At 42.8% G+C, this 19,742-nt stretch overlaps 1 protein-coding gene across 1 annotated transcript in view; it reads left to right on the top strand.

Moving 5' to 3' along the window:
• Fto (FTO alpha-ketoglutarate dependent dioxygenase) overlaps window positions 1–19,742 on the top strand; it is a 349,758-nt gene that overhangs the window by 144,338 nt on the left and 185,678 nt on the right. The window contains exons 5-7 of the mRNA XM_038312636.2: window positions 6,672–6,751; window positions 9,755–9,898; window positions 19,568–19,687. Coding sequence (XP_038168564.1) covers window positions 6,672–6,751; window positions 9,755–9,898; window positions 19,568–19,687 — 344 coding nt within the window. The remainder of the gene's footprint in view (window positions 1–6,671; window positions 6,752–9,754; window positions 9,899–19,567; window positions 19,688–19,742) is intronic.

The raw sequence follows: 19,742 nt of genomic DNA, 5'->3' as shown, positions 1-19,742 counted from the left end.
TTTAGACCACTGGGAGGTGGGAGCTGTTTGGAGAATGTAGGTCCCAAGATGGGGACTGGGGATATCATTGGTGGGGATGTCTTGTCCTTTTCCCTTTCTCTTGCCTACTCATTCATGGCCAATGTGAAGTGAGCACCTTCCTCCACTGTGCCTCTTCACCAAAGTATTTATGCCTTGCTTTAGGCCTAAAAGTGAGGGTGCCAGCCGGCTAAAGTCTCATAATTCATCTTCCTCCTCCCATTCAACCTCTGAGGTGCTTTGTCCCAATTACAGGAAGCGTCTGTAGAATTTTACTTTCATTTAATTCATAATCTTTTGTAATTTTTTTGAGTTTTTTTTTTTTCTGTGACTTGTATAATGTAGAAGTATATGTTTCGGCCTCTATGTGTTTGGGAATTTTTCCAGCTGTCTTTCTGTTAATCATCGTATTGCTGCTGCTACTAATTCCCTTGTGATCTAAGGGCAGAGACAGCATAGTTCTAGTTGTGTTAAATGTACGAATGTGTATAAAGTGGTCGAGAGTGTGGGCTCCCCTGGAGTCCGTTTCGTCTGACTCCTCCTTTATCCAGCAAACGAATGTGCATTCCTACTACGCTCAGACGAAACCAACTCCAGTGGTTGAGTTCAGTTATTTCCTTAATGATTTTCTCTCTGGCATCTTTCCTTTTTTTCACAGAAGAATTAAATGTCCATCTATAATCCTCACAGTTCTATCAGGTTTTTATTATGTAGTTTGAGTTCTACAGTTAGGTGGATATACATTAAATATTTTTATATTTTCTCAGAGAACCAAAGAATTATGGTTGTATCATGTCCTCCCTGAAGTCTGCTCTTTGATATTCATATAACCACATAGCTTTCTTTTTTGTTACTATACATTATTCAGTATGTTTATTATGAATTATTTCTCCACGTTCAATTTCTATTTGTTCACCTAGTGCCTCGCAGCCACAGTGGTGCTCAGCTGTGCATTTGGTGAAGCCACATGACAAGGTGGCTTGTCGTAAGGGTCCCCACTGTGAATCCAGATCCATGTACCCTTCTTTTTAACTGTCTTTCTCTTGATTAATGTAGTATGGCATACTTTTTTTTAGTAAAAACACTTTACTTAAATTTTGTTTTTCACTTAGATTGTGTTTCTTATTGACAATGTTTAGTTGGGCTTTTCTTTTCAACTTTGATGTTCTCAACTTTTCCAATAAAACTCAGAAAGTTTTCAAGTTTCATATCCAAGAGGCAAACCTACCACCCTGGGGATTAGCAGCATACATATAAGCAAACACGTCTTATAGTCAGCCCAGAACATTACACGGATCAACTGCAAGCCCATTTCTTGCCCTTTCTCCTTCTCAAGAATTTGATAAGTATGAATTTGGAGCTAGTTCGTAGTTTCCCCAGTGATGTGGGAGGGTCTTCTGTTTTAATAAAGAAACTGCCTTGGCCAGCCCTTAGGTGGGTGGAGTAGACAGAACAGGAAGAAGGAAGTGACGTATATGGCTCAGTCAGATGCCACGCCTCTCCTAAGTTAGTCAGACCGCCGTGCCTCTCCTCAGAGAGATGCCAGATGCCATGAAGCCAGCCACCAGGCCAGATGTGCTGAATCTTTCCCAGTAAGACACCACTCGTGGTGTTATACAGATTATTAGATATGGGTTAGTCAAGATGTGAGTAAGAGGCTGAAATTAATGAGCCAGGCAGTATTTAAATGAATACAATTTGTGTGTTGTTATTTCGGGTGTAAAGCTAACCATGCGGGAGCCGGGCGGGACGAAAAGCAGGCCTGCCCGCAGCTCCATCACTACACCCCAGAGAGGTAGCTATGGAGGAAGTTCACACTAATTGTCCAAGTCCTATAACTAGGAAGGAGCTGGACCTGGGACTAGTATGCACGATGGTTTTATAGCATTTATAGCTGGGGTCGGATCCCACCTATGTCATTTCCAGTGTGATCGGAGGCTGGCGGCCCTCCCTCACTAGGCTTGGGTACCCTTCCCTTGCAGCAACAAATTGAATTGTCTCAGGGTCATCCTCTGAAAGCTATCGGTGTATTTAGATGACTCATTACTGATCTCGTTGGCGTAGTAACTGCCATGTTTACATGTTTACAAACAGAACTGCTTTCTGTTTGCTTTTGTTCAAAAGAACAAACCCCTTCCCTTTCTGCCATTTGTGGTTTTGAATATTTTGTATGATTCTTTTTTTCTGTTTTATATATTACTGATACTTCTATTTTTGGTCTATTAAGCCGTGCCCTGGAATTTGTAAGTCATGTTTACTACTGATCCAGAGCTGTCTTTAAGAAACCTTCGCCATTGCTGAGGCACACTAAAATTGCAAAGTAGTTCCAGTTCCTCACCTCTTCCTTCATATTCTTTCTGTCATTTATTGCAGTCCGCATGGACATACTTAATGAGTCGTTATCCTTGAGAACAAGAGTGAAAAATGGTAGCTTTTAATGTTTGCTCCTTCCTTCTGAAACGTCTTCTTGACTGCTGGAGACTGAGTTTCAGACCCATGCTGTTCACTGTTCTTCTTCTGACAAGCTTACCATGTTTGAAATGTGAGTCTAAACAATTACTTTGGTTTTCACACGTCTGAAAAGAGTCTTTATTTCCACTTTACCTTGGAAGGGCACTCTCCTGTGGTAGGGTTCTAGGTTCCTTACCTTGCATTGTCAGCGCTAACTATTTAACTCCCCACAGGTCTTTCTCCGCAGTTTCTGAGGTGAAGTCAGATGTCATTTTTATCTTTGCTCCGAAATAAATGAATTGTTTTCTCTTCTGAATTCATTCAATATTTTTTTGTCTTTGATTTTCTGAAATCTGAATGTTATGTCAGGGTGGAACCTAGTGGTGGAGTACATGCTTAGTACATGGTTCATTCCCAGGATCAGCAAAACAAAACAAATAAAAACAACTTGTAGGGCCTAAGCAAGTACTGGATGCCGTTTTGTTATTGACACGTAACTTTGCTTGATGTTTCCTGAGCTTCCGTGGGTCGGTGTGTGATGATGACTTATGGCAATTTTTATTCATCGTTGCTTCTAATTTTCTTCTGTTCCGTTCAGTGTTTTCCTTCTGGTATTCCCATTATACATGGATTATACCTTTTATAGCTGTGTCATAGTTCTTCCATAGTCTACTTTTTCCAGTCTTTTTTTTTCTCTTTGATTTTCAGTTTGGGAAGTTTCTATTAACATATCTTCAGCTTTGAGATCTTTCCTCTGTCATGTCCCGTTTGCTAATGAGCCCATCAGAAATGCTCAGCATTTCTGGTAGGGGTTTGATCTCGAGCATTTCTCTTTGATGATTAGAATCCCCACCCTTTGCTCAAGTTCTCCATCTGTTCTTGTATGTTGTCTACTTTTCCCTTTAGATCCTTAGTATATTAATCACAGTTTTTAAAAATTAATGGTCTGATAATTTTAACATTCTTGTCATATCTGACTGGTTCTGATGTTTGCTCATTCTTTCAAGCTCTGCTTTTTTGCCTTTTAGAATGCCTTTTCATATTTTTCATGATATGTAACAGGATATCCCAGGTGAATAGAACTGCATTAAATAGGCTTTTAGTAAGGTGGTGAGGTGTGGGGGAGGAGAGTGGTCTATCTTAATGATTACTTCTTGGTCTTTTAGGGATCTTGTGTTTCTGAATGGTGAATTTCTCACGTTCTTCTCAGAATTTCTCCCTCTTCTTAGTTGTGACAATGTGCATTGTAGAATATGAATCAATAAATTTCCTTTTCCGACAGTGTGGGGCTGCAGTTGGTGTTTGTTTAGATCTTGCACTTGGATAGTCTGAGGTGCCAGGGTTGTCCTTTGATCCGCGGTGAAGTTCCTGATCTGCTGTCTGTCCTGCGGCTCCATCTTGAGTAGAATGTCTGAGGAGTCATAGTGATGCTCTGGGAAGTCACAGATATTTTCCTTTATATGCTGAGAATTTGATGATTTGATTTCAGACATCCATGACCAATTTTGATTGACCAGGTTATTTAATTCTGTTCTGAAAAGGTGACTCATCAGGAAATGAACATCAAAAGCCCTGAATTACTTCACACCCAATTGATAATATTATGATTTAAAAAAAAAGTGAAACAGAAACTAGCAAATGTTGGTAAGACTGTGGAGAAACTAGAAAGCTCGTGGGCTAATGATAGAAGTGTACACTATGGAAGACTGCCATTTTTTTCAAATGCCAAAAGAGAATCACTCTACAAGCCAGGAATCCCATTTCTAAGTATATACCAAATGTACTGAAACCAGTCCTCCCAAAGAAATCATTCGCAGTGGCAAAAAGATGGAAGTGAGCCAAGTGCCCATCCATTAATGAATGGTTAACCAGACTGTAATATATATATATATATATATATATATATATATATATATATATATATATAAAATAAAGTATTATCCAGCCTTAAAAGGGAAGGAAACTCGGACACGTTGCAAGGTTAGTAACCCTTGAGGGCATGCATCATCTACCAGTAGCCAATGGGAGCAGATTATACTTTCAGGTCTTGGCAGTGTTGATTTACTTATTTCCTTTTATCTGCCTAATGCATGTTATCTAAAGCCCCTCCCTCTTTGATTCTATTGATTCTTATATTGCTTATTCTTTCAAGCTCTACTTTTAGGATTTTTATTCTCGGTGGATAACATGCTATTTCTGGTGAATGGAGCCGCATTAAACAGGTGTTCAGGGAAGTGGTGAGGTGAGCAAGAGGGAAATGAATGGTCTGGATCCTATGATTCCGTCTGGTCCTGGGAGGTTTTGTTCCCAGACATTGATGAGCTCTCATCTTTTGAAGTCCTTTTAAATTGTTTCCTTTATTTTGGAGAAGTTTTTTTTTTTCTCGTGCGTTTTTGCTCACTCATTTTTTTTCCTCCTTTGCAATCTAAATTTCCTTTAATCTCATTTAGTGACCTCTTAAATTTCAGATACTAAATATCTAATTTCCAGAAGCTTCTATTTATGTATATAAGATGAAAAATTTATGTATGTAAAAGAAAGATCTGTACATATCTTATGTGGATGTAGATTTTCTCCCGTTATTTTTTTAATGAATACTAGAATATGTGGTATTTGATACATGTCTGTTTTGTTGCAGTCTTTTAAATGATGTTAAATTATGCCTTAATGGCTAATTAATTTACTTACATAAATTGGAGTTTTTAGAAACTTAGTTTCGACTTGTCTGGGCCTAACTCTCACAACCTTTCCTCTGGCACTAGTTTAACTTTGTTACTAAGGTGACACTTTTCCTGAGTCTTACCTGGCACCTTGTCCTAGGGGCATTTCCTCTCCTGAGCTCACATCCCAGGTCAGGAGTGAGGTAAGGGGTTTGCTTAGGCTGCTGTTCTCTGAGGCTTCTTTTTCATCCCTTGGGAATTTTCACTCACACATACACTTGTCAGTGCTTAGCCAGTGACTGCAGCATGTTCCCCCCACCCCCACACCCTATCACCAATCTAGTACATTTTAGGAATCTTGCTGTCTTGTCTTTCTACCCCCTAATCTCTATCACTTCCTTTCCCTTCACTTCCCACTCTGTCTTTGAACCCCTTTCCAGGCAGTAAGTTAGGGGGGCTGTAAATCTGCCTGTTCTGTTTCTCCTTGCTCTTGGGGTCTGCTTCCCTCTATTAGAAACCTTTGATTCCTTGTTTTTCTGTGTGACTTTTTATTGTTTAAAAGCATTTAATTGTTAAAGGTAGTGGGCAAGCCTTGTTATTGTTACTTCATGTTATCAGGGAGCAGAAGCCTTTCATTTGTCCTTTGTGTTTCTTTCTGTGTTTAGAGGTGATCTGAATGCTTTTAGTGGAGGCCATTGTTTGTCTTGCAGTCTGCTAGAGGCATGTTGCCTAATGTAGAAATCACGTATTTTTGAGGCACCTGATGTTCAATTCTTGTCTCTGTAATAACTGAGGTAATGCTTGAGTGAATGTGGTTGAGACCCTGGCAATAGCATAAGTGTTTGAAATACACAGAAACCGGGATTCCGATTTGTCTCTTGGTGCTTATGGTTTTAGGAGTATTCTTCAACTAATGGGTCACCCCTCCTTTTTTTCGTTTTGTTTTGTTTTGGTTTGTTTGTTTGTTTTTTCTATTTTCCGGAATCATGATCCATAAACTTGAATTTTGGTCCAAGAGCCGAACATGCTTGGTTGGTTAGTTGTCAAGGCAAAATGAACACTTTTAAGTAGATAGACAAAGATGAACTTGGAATAAAAGATGTTTATTTCCAAATAATTGAAAAGGATTCTGGTTTCTGCTAAAGACATGGTTCTAACTGTGAAAGAGGGAAAGCTCAGTCCACAGACAGAGTACGTGGTCATGGATGAGCATCACGAAGCTGCATGTCAGCAGGAGGCTATATGCTATGCTTGCCAAGGATAGCCCTGGAGCATTACTGATAGCATCTTGGCGTGGGTGATTTATTTATGAAACCTATATCTGTACACACATCCTGGTTTGAATGATTCATTTTATACGTATACATGCAATATTGATGTGGTCATCCTAGCAAAGACAAAGTACAAGGTAAGGTTAATTCCTTGGTGATTGTCGTTCTTGGATGACACACTTACTGTTTACTTTGTGATTGTTAACCAGTGGATACTGTGCACTGACTAATAAACATTAATTGTTTTTTGTGTTCTGCGTTTTTCCTGCAGATGATCTCAATGCCACCCACCAGCACTGTGTTTTGGCTGGTTCGCAGCCTCGGTTTAGTTCCACCCACCGAGTGGCAGAGGTAAGCAAAAATAAAAACGTGATGATTCACACTTTACTGAATGTGGCAGGAGCAATTGAATGAGCAATTTGTCACAGGGCTTTGGAAGCACGCTACCCGGGAAATCACTCTCGTCTAATTTGCCTTCAGTCTTTATTTACTTACTTTTAAGCTCTGGGTTGAGGTGGCTGCAGTTTTCAAGTTTACTCACAATATAGGATAAGCTTATTTTGCTTTGTGGAGGTGTTTCTTGAAAAAAGAATTATTACATGTCTGTATTTGTGTATGTGTGCACGCGTGTGCATATGTGTGTGTGCGTGCGTGTGTGTGTGTGTGTGTGTGTGTGTGTGTGTGTAGGTCGGAGGACATCTTGTAGGGGTCAGTTCCTTCCTTCCACTGTGATGGTCGCAGGGATGGAACTTAGGTCCGCAGGCTAGGCAGCATGTGTCTTGCCTACTGAGCCATCTTACCAGCCGAGGGTTTTATTTCATGAAGTAGGTAAATGCCATTAGCTGTGCTGATAACTTTAGACTTCCATGGGTGATCATGGTCATGATCCTGCCATGGTCAAAAGCAAAGAAAATGAGGCGAATTTATTTGTTTGTGTATGTTATTTGGGTTCAAATGGCTGAGTTCAACATTTCTCTTAAGTTTTGGTTGTACAGCTGGACATATGAATATAAATTTATGAGAAGCTTACAGTGACGTCAGAGAACTTCTGAGGTCCCCAATCATGTTCCCAGCCCAGTCACTGGGCAATGGCTGGCAGTCAGCCTATCACCTGAGACCAGGATGGGAATTATAAACAGTCACTCTAGGGTTTCAGAGAGCAAGGAAGTAATGACAAGGGTCATGGACTGGTTTCCTATCCAAGTCTTCAGGAATGAATTAACTAATTACGGGTTGCTAGAGATGAAGTCTAAGGCTTTTCACATGTTGGGCAACCACTGAGCAGCAACCCCAGTGCTTTGTCTTATAGCTTGATTATTCAGAGGACACCACTGAAGAATGTGTGTGGGGATATGGGACAAGCTACAGTTAGATACCATCCGCACACACTAAGATGGCCAGAGACAAACGAAGGTAATAATGTTGGCACAGCTATGCAGACACAAGAGCTCATCTGTACTGCTGGAAGGAATGCCCTATATTCTTCAGTGACTCTGGTGTAGTCTGGCTCTTCCAAAGGCTAAATGCTGACACTCTATGGCTCCTATACCTAGATATATGGTAAAGAGAAATCAAACTTGTGCGTGAATGCTCATAATAGCTCCAAACTGGACACAGCACAGGTGCTCATCCCATATCCATATAAAGGACTACTGTTTGCCAGTGAACCAGGTTGAAATACTGATACATGCTGCAACAGGCAGGTGTGTGTGTGTGTGTGTGTGTGTGTGTGTGTGTGTGTGTGACTTCAGCATCATCAACTTACAGCATGAAGCAATTTAGTGCTGGTGGAAATGACACTAACTGGCAAGGGTTTCATATGGAGTGTCAGAATTATCCTGGAGTTAATTGTGGTAAGGAGGGTGCAACTCTAAATATAATTTAAAAATGCCAAATCATTGCTTTGAACAGTTGCCCTTCATGATACGAATTAAATTTCAATAAAGCTATAACCCACAAAAGAATAAAATCTCAAAAATGCAGGCCAACTCCTGCGGAACGGACGCTTAAGAAAAATCCCACACTAGCTCAGAATTGAGAAATAGATGGTTATTTATTTAGGGGTAAACTCACAAATCAGAATCCTCTGCTGGAATGGAGATCAGAAACCGAAATCCACAACCAGAACAGAGAGAGAGGCCAGAAAAGAGGCCAGCCGCATGCTCTGTATCAGCACATATAGTAGAAAAGGCCCCGCCCCAGTGGGTGGGTAACCACTAGCTGTAAGACTTCCTACAGCACACTCCTAAGTTCTTTATAAAGTCAGAAAGACAGAGTCTGGCATTTCTTTTTTACGGCCATCAGTAAAGTTAGGCTTGGGCAGGCTTAGCTCCTCAATTGGCTCCGCATTGGTGGGGGTGCGGGTTGTCCCAGTTCTTAGATGCAGTGCATGGGCATGAGCCTGCCTTGCCTCATGCCTAGAAAGCAAAATGAAAGTGGGATGCCTTTCTTGGTAAGTGCACTTAGATGTAGGTACCAGGGCACTTTGTGAGTAGGGGTTCACCCCTCTTCTTCACTGCTACCTACCCACATGCATCCTGCACTCTGGGGTCACCACATTAAAATATATATTAGCCAAGCTTCTGTGTGAACACAAAAACTTAGTGTTTCCCAGACTTACCTATGCCATGTTGCGTAAAGAGGCAGTGATGGTTTCTATACCACAAGACCTGCTTGTGGGGGCTTTTCCACATGCTTGCTTTAAATTATAAATATTAAAACTATTTTGAGGATACGTTTTTCCTCAGACATCCAAAGGAAATCATTTTATTATCAAAATAAGTGAATTCATCCTCCATCTGTATCATTGGTTTTTCCAACCCGTGCTCCTTTTTGAGCTCTGTCACATTTCCAAAGCCTAGAGACAGGTGAGCTGGCTGTCTCCGTCCCCATTGATGGCGAGGGCTCAGCTTTGCCTTGAGTGTACTTTATAGCCTAAGCCCCATAGCCGTCCTAGAACTTGTCCTAGGAAGGATTTCAGCTTTCTCCTATATGTAGAAAAGGGAGAACATTCTTTGCCTTGAATTTATAATGACATCCACCGCCCTCCACCCTCCCGCAGACACACACATTATTGCTGTTCTAGTTTATGTGCTTTGCACCATATTTTCTAGGCGGGCTACCACTCTTCCCTCATTGATCTCATGCCTCATGCCTCGGAGTGCATGTTTATTTAGAGAGAGGATTCGCACATAGTGTGACCGCAGCCTGTGGGACCTCGTGAGGTCTGCCTGGCTGTGCAGAATCAAGAGAACAGGCCACCACTGTAATTCTCATTTATGGAGCATGAGCAGGTGAGGATGGTATGGTGAGCTCGGAGTCATTCACAGGCTTGCTGTGGTTCTGTCTTGGCAGTGCTCGACGGGCACCTTGGATTATATTTTACAACGCTGCCAGTTGGCCCTGCATAATATCCTCAATGAACTGGACAATGGCGAAGTCTCTCTGAGGTCCTTGGAACCTTCAGTTTTGAAAAAAGGAGAAGATATCCACAATGAGGTGAGGATGGCCAAGAAGTTGATGGGTCTGAGACTCACCCCTCCTTGCAGCTTTGTGAGGGTCTAACACAGAAGAGTTGAACCATATGGGAGGGCAGGTTACACTGACAATCACAGTAGTCAGAGCCCAGCATGTTAGTGTTAACAAAATATGGCAGCCACACAGCTTCTAAACAGCAGGAATTTATCCTCTTTGTCTAGACTGGGAAGCCCAATAGTAGGCACTGGCAATATGGGTGTCTGGAGAGGACCTGTTTCCATATTCATAGATGCTACCTTCTCATTGTGTCTTTGCATGGTGGAAGGGACAAAGCCTCATTGGGCCTCCTTTATATCTGCATTGAGTCCCTTCATAAGAGGTCTTCCCTCGGAATCAGTTACCTCCCAAAGTGAGCTATCACTTTGTGATAGTTAATATTTCACCGTAAGAATTTAGGTGTGAAGGGCACAAACATTCAGACCACTGCTCTCTTTGAAACAGTTTCTGCAGGAAGTACACAGTGGGCAGGTAGCACGGCACAAGAGGGTTTATATGAGTAGAACCTTGAGACGAAGGAGCGGACTTTTCTAATGCCTTGGAAGCGTCTTCCAAGTTCCAAGTCTTTGCCCTAACTTCTGCAGGAGGATGGTGACTCTCTCTCCCCACCATGGTTTTTCCCAGTACATACATCCTTGCTGAGGGACTGCAGCACAGAGCAGTAAGTGGCTTCCTTGAAGGCAGGCAGAAATAAAGGGACTTGAGGAGAATGGTCGCCCACCTAGCAGTAAGCGTGCTTTGGCTTATGAGAGTAGCTGCTTTTCTGAAGTCTGTGAGCTAGGAGGGTCTGCATCGTGAGGTGGTGCACATCCTAAATTTACTTCCGATTTCCACATTTCCAAACTTTATATATTAACTGTTTGGCTTTTTCCAACTTTTTTCTTTTTGCATAAGTGACTTTTTTTAAAAAAAGAAATTTTGACGGTTGGTGGTGGTGCACGCCTTTAATCCTAACACTCGGGAGGCAGAGTCAGGCGGATCTTAGTGAGTTCGAGGCCAGCCTGCTCTGCAAGAGCTAGTTCCAGGACAGGCTCCAAAACTACAGAGAAACCTTGTCTCAAAAAGTCAACCAACCAACCAACAAACAAAAACAACTTTGTACTACTAACAGGCATCCTCTGTAGTTAGTCAAAAGTAAATGTAAAGTAAATAATCATATCCAGTGAAGACAGAGCAGTCCTTGGGCTCATCTGCAGACACCCTTATAGAGAGGAGGCTCTGAGCCGCACCCTCATCTGCAGGCACCCTTATAGAGAGAAGGCGCTAAGCCCACACCCTTATAGAGAGAAGGCGCTAAGCCTGCACCCTCATCTGCAGGCACCCTTATAGAGAGAAGGCGCTAAGCTTGCACCCTTATCGAGAGAAGCCGCTAAGCCCGCACCCTTATAGAGAGAAGGCGCTAAGCCTGCACCCTTATAGAGAGAAGGCGCTAAGCTTGCACCCTTATAGAGAGAAGGCGCTAAGCCCGTACCCTTATAGAGAGAAGGCGCTAAGCCTGCACCCTTCTGTCATGCTAAGGAGATTTGTGATAATGATCATGCAACTTGGTAAGTTAAAAACAGTATTGACTTTTATACTTCAAATGAATGGATTTTATTATGAATAAACTATACCTCAGATAAAGTCATAACGATTAATAGGTGGTAGAGAATAGTAAAAACGGCTCAGCAATCTCAAACTTATTCCCATGATCAAGCAATCTCATAACATAATGAGAACTGGTGGAAAACCTGGACTGTGGCACCACTGCTTATCCTGTCAATCAAGCAAGTGATGATCACCGAGCTTGCACCAGACCCTCTTCTGGTTGCACTAAGGTAAACTGGTAAAGAAAACAGACATTCTAGTATATGGAGAAGGGAAACAAGAAACAGAATACGGGTAAAGTATATGGTGTGCTGACGTTGCTAATTCTACTAAAAACAGAACAGAACAAGGAGATGGCAAGAGCCAGAGAGCGTGCGTCTCTACTGGAAAGTGCTGTGGGATAATGCTCTTCTACTATAAAGATTTGTCACTCATATTGGTTTAATGAAATGATGATTGGCTAATAACCAGGCAGGAGGTATGGTGGGACGACCAAACTAGGAGAATTCTGGGAAGAGGAAAAGCAGAGATGCAGTCAACATCCAGAAGCAGAGGAAGCAAGATGAGAATGCCTTACTGAGAAAATGTATCAAGCCACATGGCTAAATATGAATAAGTATTATGGGTTAATTTAAGTTGCAAGAGGTAGTTAGTAATAAGCCTGAACAATAGGCCAGACAGTTTATAATTAATATAAGCCTCTGTGTGTTTATTTGGGAACTGAATGGCAGCGGGACCAGGCAGGATAGAAATTTCTCTCTACAGGAAAGAAGAAAAAGGGGTGAGCCATGTGTTGGGGGAAGAGGGGCATTTCAAGCAGAAAGAGCAACTACTACAAAGTCCACAGGCAGGGAATGCTCGACGTTCATGGGACAGCTCAGCAGCAGTGTGAGGGAGGGTATGAGGCTACCAGTTGTAGAAGGTGGGGTCACACGGACAGTGTTAGCAGATGTATAGATCCTGAGGGGCCCTCCTAAGCATTGCAGCCCTTCTTCTTACTATGAGGTAAATAATCACTGAAGGAGCCTGAGCAGATAAGAAACAGTGTCTTTACCCATAGGCATAAGAGACCTTGTAATAGCTTTTAAAGGGTTTTCTGTATCTTGTCAGCTGTTCTACGCTTTGGAAAACTGCATCAGAATCCTCAGAACCAAAGGCAAAACAAAAAAACACAAACCAAACAAACAAAAAAACACTCTGCCTTTCAGAGAATTATGGCTGCCTCGTGCTACAGCTAAACCTAGGGCCGGATTTCCTTCCCACTGTGCCTCGTAATGTCTTTATTGGAGATGGTGCTTCTAGCTAGAACTGCTTGAAACCATGTGTTTTGGGCCCAATGACCTTATGGTTCTCCATCTTTGGTGCAGGATCTCTAATCCAGGTATTCACTTACTCTCTGGAAGAATTCATGGCTTTCAGAATCAGGTCAGCAAACTGGGCACTGACTCTCGTGCATGTTTGCTATTTAATTTCACCATCTTCTCCGGTCTTGTGGAGCCGTGGTATTTTGTTATATGCAGTGGAAACTAGAAAAGTACACAGCAGATTATTGCCGTCAGAATCCATCTGCCACAGAAACTGGACGGCGTTGTATCAGGGAGATGGGGCTGCCCTTGAGGGTTTGCCCAGGTGAACAGATAAGAGGTCTTGTAAATAAATATCCCCTGAGCCTGTCACAGCCCCCACCTCCTCTTCTCCCAGACACCAAAGCCATCTTAACTTCAAGGTTAAGTTTGTGTCCACTAGTCATTAGGGTTGTTCTGTTGTCCTACAAGCTGGCCTGGACGGGCTGGCTTTCCCACGGCCCTGTATTCTCAGTGGGTACCTGGTTTCTGTTGTTTTCTTCTTCTTCCTCCAAGGCCATGTGCCTTTGCTGGGTTAATCATAATGAAGCGCTTTGGATACTTTGAAGCCATCTGGACTTAGGAATGACTTCTTTTCTAGCAAGGCAACATGGGAACTTCAGTCATAAGAAGGCAGTTTTTTTTTAATATCCCCGTTTTAAGATACAGAGAAAAGATTTCAATTCATTTTTAAGCTGAATTCTCATCTTTATTATTAAGTTGCCCATTCTTTCTTCAAACCAGTGTGTTGTAAACCTAACAACCTTCTAGCAAGTTTCTCCTGGAGGTGACACAGTGGGTAACATGGGTTCATGGTTGTTTCGTCTGCTCCTGCCTCCTCTCTCAAGCTGCTCTGGAATGGCTTCATGTGTGTTTGTGCAGCTATAGCCAAGCACACCCCTGCTCTGGTGACCTCAGTGCTGAAGAAACAGTGCAGATTTTGTAGTGGGGCATGCATATGTCCTTAGGACATGTGCACAGCCTCAAGAGCAAACCAATTGCCTGACCTGGGGCCAAATTAAGAGTTTAAGCAAACATGGTGGAGAAAAAGCAGGCGCTCGCTGCTTGCCTTCTTATGGGACTGCTGGCGATGCAGTGAGAGTGGTTTTGAAATATGATTTTGGAATGTTTCTTCTTTTTGTCATTTTTTTTCGAGATAGACGTTCACTATGTAGCTCAGGCTAGACTCAGATTCAGTCTTCAGCTTCAGCCGTCTGAGTGCTGGGATCACAGGTGTGCACCGCCATCACTAGCTGCTGTGATCTTTGCTCCACATCGCCCTAGTGCTCACTGACTGAGGTTTGGACAGGCAGATGGATCCTGTTTCTTTCCCCTCCACATAGTCCCTTGGTGTTTCTAAGAGAGAGCTGAACTGGTTAATCTCCTTTGGATGTTCTGTGGAGAAGGCATGTATAGGTATGACGGTATGGACGCCGTCTTCTGGGTTGTGTCTGTGACCCTGAAGCCACTGTGCACTTGCTTTCATGGTTCCCTGAAGATACAGAAGGCCTTTCGTGAACTGTGGGACTCCAGGCTGCGGTCCACCTTCTTCTACCCATGGACTTTCATTTGATTGTGGATGGAAATTGCTCAGAAAGTTGGATAATTGTCTTCATCTGTGCATGTCAAAAATCATACAGTTTGGTTCATACATGAGCAAGAGAAGACCGCAGAGTCCCTCAGGGTGCTAGTCCATGTTGTCTCTGCTGTTCTTGTCTTTGGGGACCCATGCCACCTGTGGAATCTTTCTGTTTTTTTATCTGCATTTTGCTTTCCTGGTGGCTTGTCTTTTCTTTCTGCTCTGCTAGCTCTCAGCTTCCTCTGCAGGTTGTATTCTCTAGAGAAAAGATAGAGACTCTGCTTCTAATATGATTGAAACTTTCTAGGTCACTCAGTATGCCTACACTTTGAGTTTTGGTTTACGTCGGCAGTAATAAGACCTGACTCCTTGGCTTTTGTGCAGACCTACCCTCATAACTTTCCCATCCCCAGCGTTTGAGGGGTAAAAATTCTCGTAGTAATGAGGGAACTAGACAAGATGGCATTTGATTAAAATTCTGTCATCTTCCACCCCCAACACTGGGGAAAAAAGGACCGGTCGTAGCATTGAATAAAATGTACACACACTGGACCTGGTGTCCACAGAAATGTGGCATCCCTGACACTGCTTCAGCCAGCCAGAAAGTCTCTGCCTGGAGTGAGCCCTCAATGCGGACCTTCTTGACTGGCATGGAGAGGGTGGGGTGTGAGCCATCAGGGGTAGAAAACCTTTCTGCTCAGAGAACTCTCTAGGCCTGCGAGGTGCTTAGAAACAGAAAGTTCTGGGCTTGTGGTCTTCTCTAGCTAGTATACTTTGTCTTTGGCAAGAATCTGACATATACCAGGCAGTTCCTTACGAAGGCACTGAAAGCTCAGCCCAAACCTGTATCGTTGTTACACGGTTGTTCCTGCTCCTCAACAGCCATAGCTCTTCTGTATACAGCTCATGTCACACCAACTTCAGAACTCTAATTCTTTGATCAGTTTGTGTTTTTAAGACCATTTTTGTTAGTGGAAGTAGTGTTAGGTTTTTTTTAAAATCCTTATTGTATTTTAGTTTTATGGTTATTTTTATTAGTTTACAGGGACTTAGGTTTCGTGATGGAATTTTTTTTTCTTTTTTTCATTTTTCAAGACAGGGTTTCTCTGTGGCTTTGGAGCCTGTCCTGGAACTAGCTCTTGTAGACCAGGCTGGCCTCGAACTCACAAAGATTCGTGATGGAATTTTCAAATTCATTTTACTCTGTTGTTTCTCTCCCCCAACTTCCCCAGCCCCATTTCTTCCCACTTCCTTTATTCCTTCCCATCTCCCCCTCCAGTTTGTCTCAGGTTCTAGCTATGTAGTCCAGGTTGGCCTTGTTACCCACCTCCCTTAGCCTAGGAAGGTAGTGCCATTGTGCAGGCTTAGAACCATTCTTCCTTCAGCACCACTGCCACCACCGCCTTCTCTGCCTCTGCAGCCTCCTCCACAGCGTTAATTGTTTTGAAGTAGCTTACAAATAAAGGATTCATTGTGACGTTCATATGTATATATTGGTACACATGTTCTTATTCAACCATTCACTGACCTCCACTGTCCTTCCCTCCTGCTTTGTTCTGTTCCCCTTTGTCTCCCCAAATAGTCCTTGCTCTCACATCACACATCACCATTGCCCGCTCCTGTTTTAGGCTTTCCTCTAGAGCTCTTCCTGTCTCATAGTCCATTCCCAGTCATGTATGTATGTATGCATGCACATATAGAAACATCCATATAGATTTGTTATCTAAATTCTCCTCTACTCTTGTCTGGCTTCTTTTGCTTAGCATAATGATCTCTAGATTCATTATTTTCCTGAAAACGCCACGACTGCAGTCTTTTTTACAGCTGAGTAATTTCCACTGTGTGTGTGTATATATATATATATATATATATATATATATATATATATATATATATATACACACACACACACACACATACACCCACATTGTTTCTATCTCTTCATCTCTCATGGATAGCTCGACTGGTTCCAGATCTTTACTGTTGTGAACAGTGTGGCATTAAGCACAGATGTGCAGGTGTCTCCGTGGAGTCCTTTACGTATGCATCTCAGAGTGGTACACCTGCACCCTGTGGTAGTTCCAGTTTTGCTTTTTGAGGGCCCTCTGTGTCAATTCCACAATGACTGCACCCACTTATACTCCCACCAACAATGAACAGAGTCCTCACCCCATTGTTGTCATTGTTTTCTTGGTATCTGGGCTGCGATGGAATTCCTGGGTGGCTTTAATTTGCATTTTGCTAACGGCTAAGGATGTTGAATGCTTTTTCAAGTATGTATTGACGCTTGTATTTCTTCCCTTAGAACTCTCTGTTATTCCACTCCATTTACTCACTTGATGATTTGCTTTTGTGAGATTTAGTTTTTGGAGGTCTTTTGGAGTCTAGGCCCTGTTGGGTGTGTATTTGGCAAATATTGTTTTCCTGTTTTGTGGGATATCTCTTTACTTTGATGGTTGTTTCTGTCTCTGTGCAAAAGCTTTTTAGTATTATTTAATCTCATTGATAGTTCTTGCAGCTATTTTCTGTGCTATTAAGGTCTTTTCCAGAAAGTTCTTGATTTGTATATGTTGAACCATCCTTGCATGCCTGGAATAGAAACAATTTGGTCATGGGTCATGGTATATATGATTGTCCTCACTTGTTCTTGAATTCGATTTGTAAAGATTTTTATTAAGAAATTTGTGTCTATGTTCATCAGTGAATTTGATCTATAGATAGCTCTTTGTTGCTGTTCTCTGGTTTTGCGATTGTGGTGATGCTGCTTTGTTCACTGTATTTTGCAGCCTGCCTTCCCTTTCTGTTTTTGTGTTTTGTGAACAGTTTGAGGAACACTGGTGTTAGCTCTTCCTTCAAAGTTTAGCAGAAATCAACTGTGAATTCATCTGGGTTCTGGGCTTCTCTTTGTGGGGACACTTTTTGTATCTCATCACACCCATTGCTTTTTATGAATTTAACTTGTTTTATATCTTGATTTAACTTTGGTAGGTCATCTGTGCTGGGAATTTATCCATTACAAGGAGGCAGTTTCTAGTCTTCCATTTTCCTGAACAACCAGTACCCTGATTTTTTTTTTTAAAGTTACGTTTATTTTCCTCTTGGGATTCGGGAGGGCTTTTACGCCATAGCATGCGAGAGGAGGTTAGAGGGATCAGTTTCCTCCTCTGCCATCAGGGCTTCAACTCAGGTCGGTGGCCTTGGCTACAAGCTCCCTGACCCTCTGAGCCATGGTCCCGATGTGCCTAAGGGTGAAGAGAAGCTTTTATTCTGAGCATGGCCGGGACTCTGCATTTGCCCTCTTGTCCTATGGCAGAGTCCCCCTCACGCCCTCTTGTCCTATGGCAGAGTCCCCCTCACGCCCTCTTGTCCTATGGCAGAGTCCCCCTCACGCCATCCTGTTGCATCCAAGCTCAGTCCTCTTCAGTGGAAATAACCGACCCAAGGGTTGAGAAGCCGTCGGAAACCACTTCACCTCTCCCCGACTTCAGGCTTGAGGCTCTGCTGTCTGTCAAACTGCTCTGTCCATGAATAGTTTCATGAGGAACCCATTAAAAGACTCTCTTTCTTTCCTTGTAGTAAATGTGTTGCTAAACCTGGGTCTTCCTTGAAGTGGAACTGTGATCATATTTGTTCTGGTTTCAAACTACTCAGATTTACCTCCGTCAACCACTGTCTTTTAATGTCACAGATAAGGTTTAGCAACTGTCTTAATGTTGCCCACATTCCTGTTTTGTTTAAACAGCTTTAGCTCAAATCGGTTCTACACATCAAACAAACATTGATTTAATGTAAACCAAAACCTTTCATTAGACTAGGTCTTCTCCAGTTTCTTACCTGAGCCATTTTCACCATTGTTAATCTTCCCAAGTTGCTTTTTGTTTGCTTTTTGAACATTCAGCGTGGAGAAACAACCTGCCGTCCTCCGTGGTCACAGGTGATGGTGACAATAGCTTAGCTCCGTGTGTGGAACGTGATCACTCTGCAAAGCAGACACCATGGCATGGTGCTAGACTCGCTGCCAAAGGCAAAGGAGTTTTGGGGCGAGATAGAGTTCTGTCCTGATGATACCAACTGATGTTCAAGGGGAAGACAAGCCATGGAAGACTTGTCTGCCTGGTGCTGGTTACACTCTGATCTCTGTGTGTTCAGACTGTTTCCATTGCAAGGATCAGACAACTAAACCTGAGGCAGCGGAGATAGTTCATCCAGTCAGGGACTGTCTCCGGGACCTGATTTCATCTTCTCAACTCACAATCCCGTTCTGCCATATTGTCTTCAGTTTGACAGCAAAATGTCTACAGGTTTCTTGTGTTTCTCTAGTCTTGAGACCTGTCCTTCCAAAATCCGGAAGTGGGGGAGTCGGGGATGTTTGACTTAACCCTGGGTTTTCCACTTCCGCCATTAGTATTCTAGCTGGAGCTCTGCCTGTACCACAGGACCGAGCCTGAAGAAGGGACAATGGTGGGAGCTGTGTGTCCATCCTGTGGGTAGGAGCCTCTAGGTGGTCAACACAAACAGCTCTGTAGCTTCCCAGAAAAGAAGGTAAATCGGTGCCTCTATCTTTGCTACTGTTTGCCTATTGCAGTCAGCCATTACTGAGTCAACAAGTGAGAACCTTAATGGCTGTGGAGGAGGTTGAATACCTCTATAACTAATTATATATTGTTTGCTTATGTGGCTAAGATTATCACCAGTTCCTCCTGGCCCTTGGGTAAGTCCTTTCTTTTCTAAGAAGTTGACACGTGATACTCTTAATATCTGCCTGTGTCATTGCCTTCTTAGCTGTTATAAAATTGTTTAATTGCTTGGTTATGACTTTCCATCATACTCAGAGGAGGCTGCTTATACTCCAGGATCTGAATGTTTGTTATATCTGCCTAAAACAGGTAACCTGGCCTGGATTGTCATCCTAGCAGAAGCTCAACTCTAAGACTTCCATTTTCTTAGCTTGCAGAAAGCTTTGGAGACGCTGGGATGTGTGGGGAGCTAGTTAGCCAGGCTTTTCTCGCCATGCTCGACCTCTTCTATGGAGCTGCCAAAGGAGAACTGAGTGGGGGAAGTCACTGTCCTTGCTGGTCTGTCACAAGGACATTCTGACCACCACTTTCTTGTTCCGGTTCACAGGTCGAGTTTGAGTGGCTGAGGCAGTTCTGGTTTCAAGGCAGTCGGAACAAACTTTGCACTGATTGGTGGTGTGAACCCATGACTCGGCTGGAGGGGCTGTGGAAGAAAATGGAGTGTGTGGTAAGTGCCTGAGGTCTGACCACGTTCTCTGGGGCCCTGCACCATGGCAGATCTT

Source organism: Arvicola amphibius, chromosome 15, assembly GCF_903992535.2.
Source record: "Arvicola amphibius chromosome 15, mArvAmp1.2, whole genome shotgun sequence".
NCBI classification, from domain to species: Eukaryota; Metazoa; Chordata; class Mammalia; order Rodentia; family Cricetidae; genus Arvicola; species Arvicola amphibius.
The sequence above is the reverse complement of the archived record's forward strand: the minus strand, read 5'-3'. Positions and strand labels throughout refer to the sequence as shown.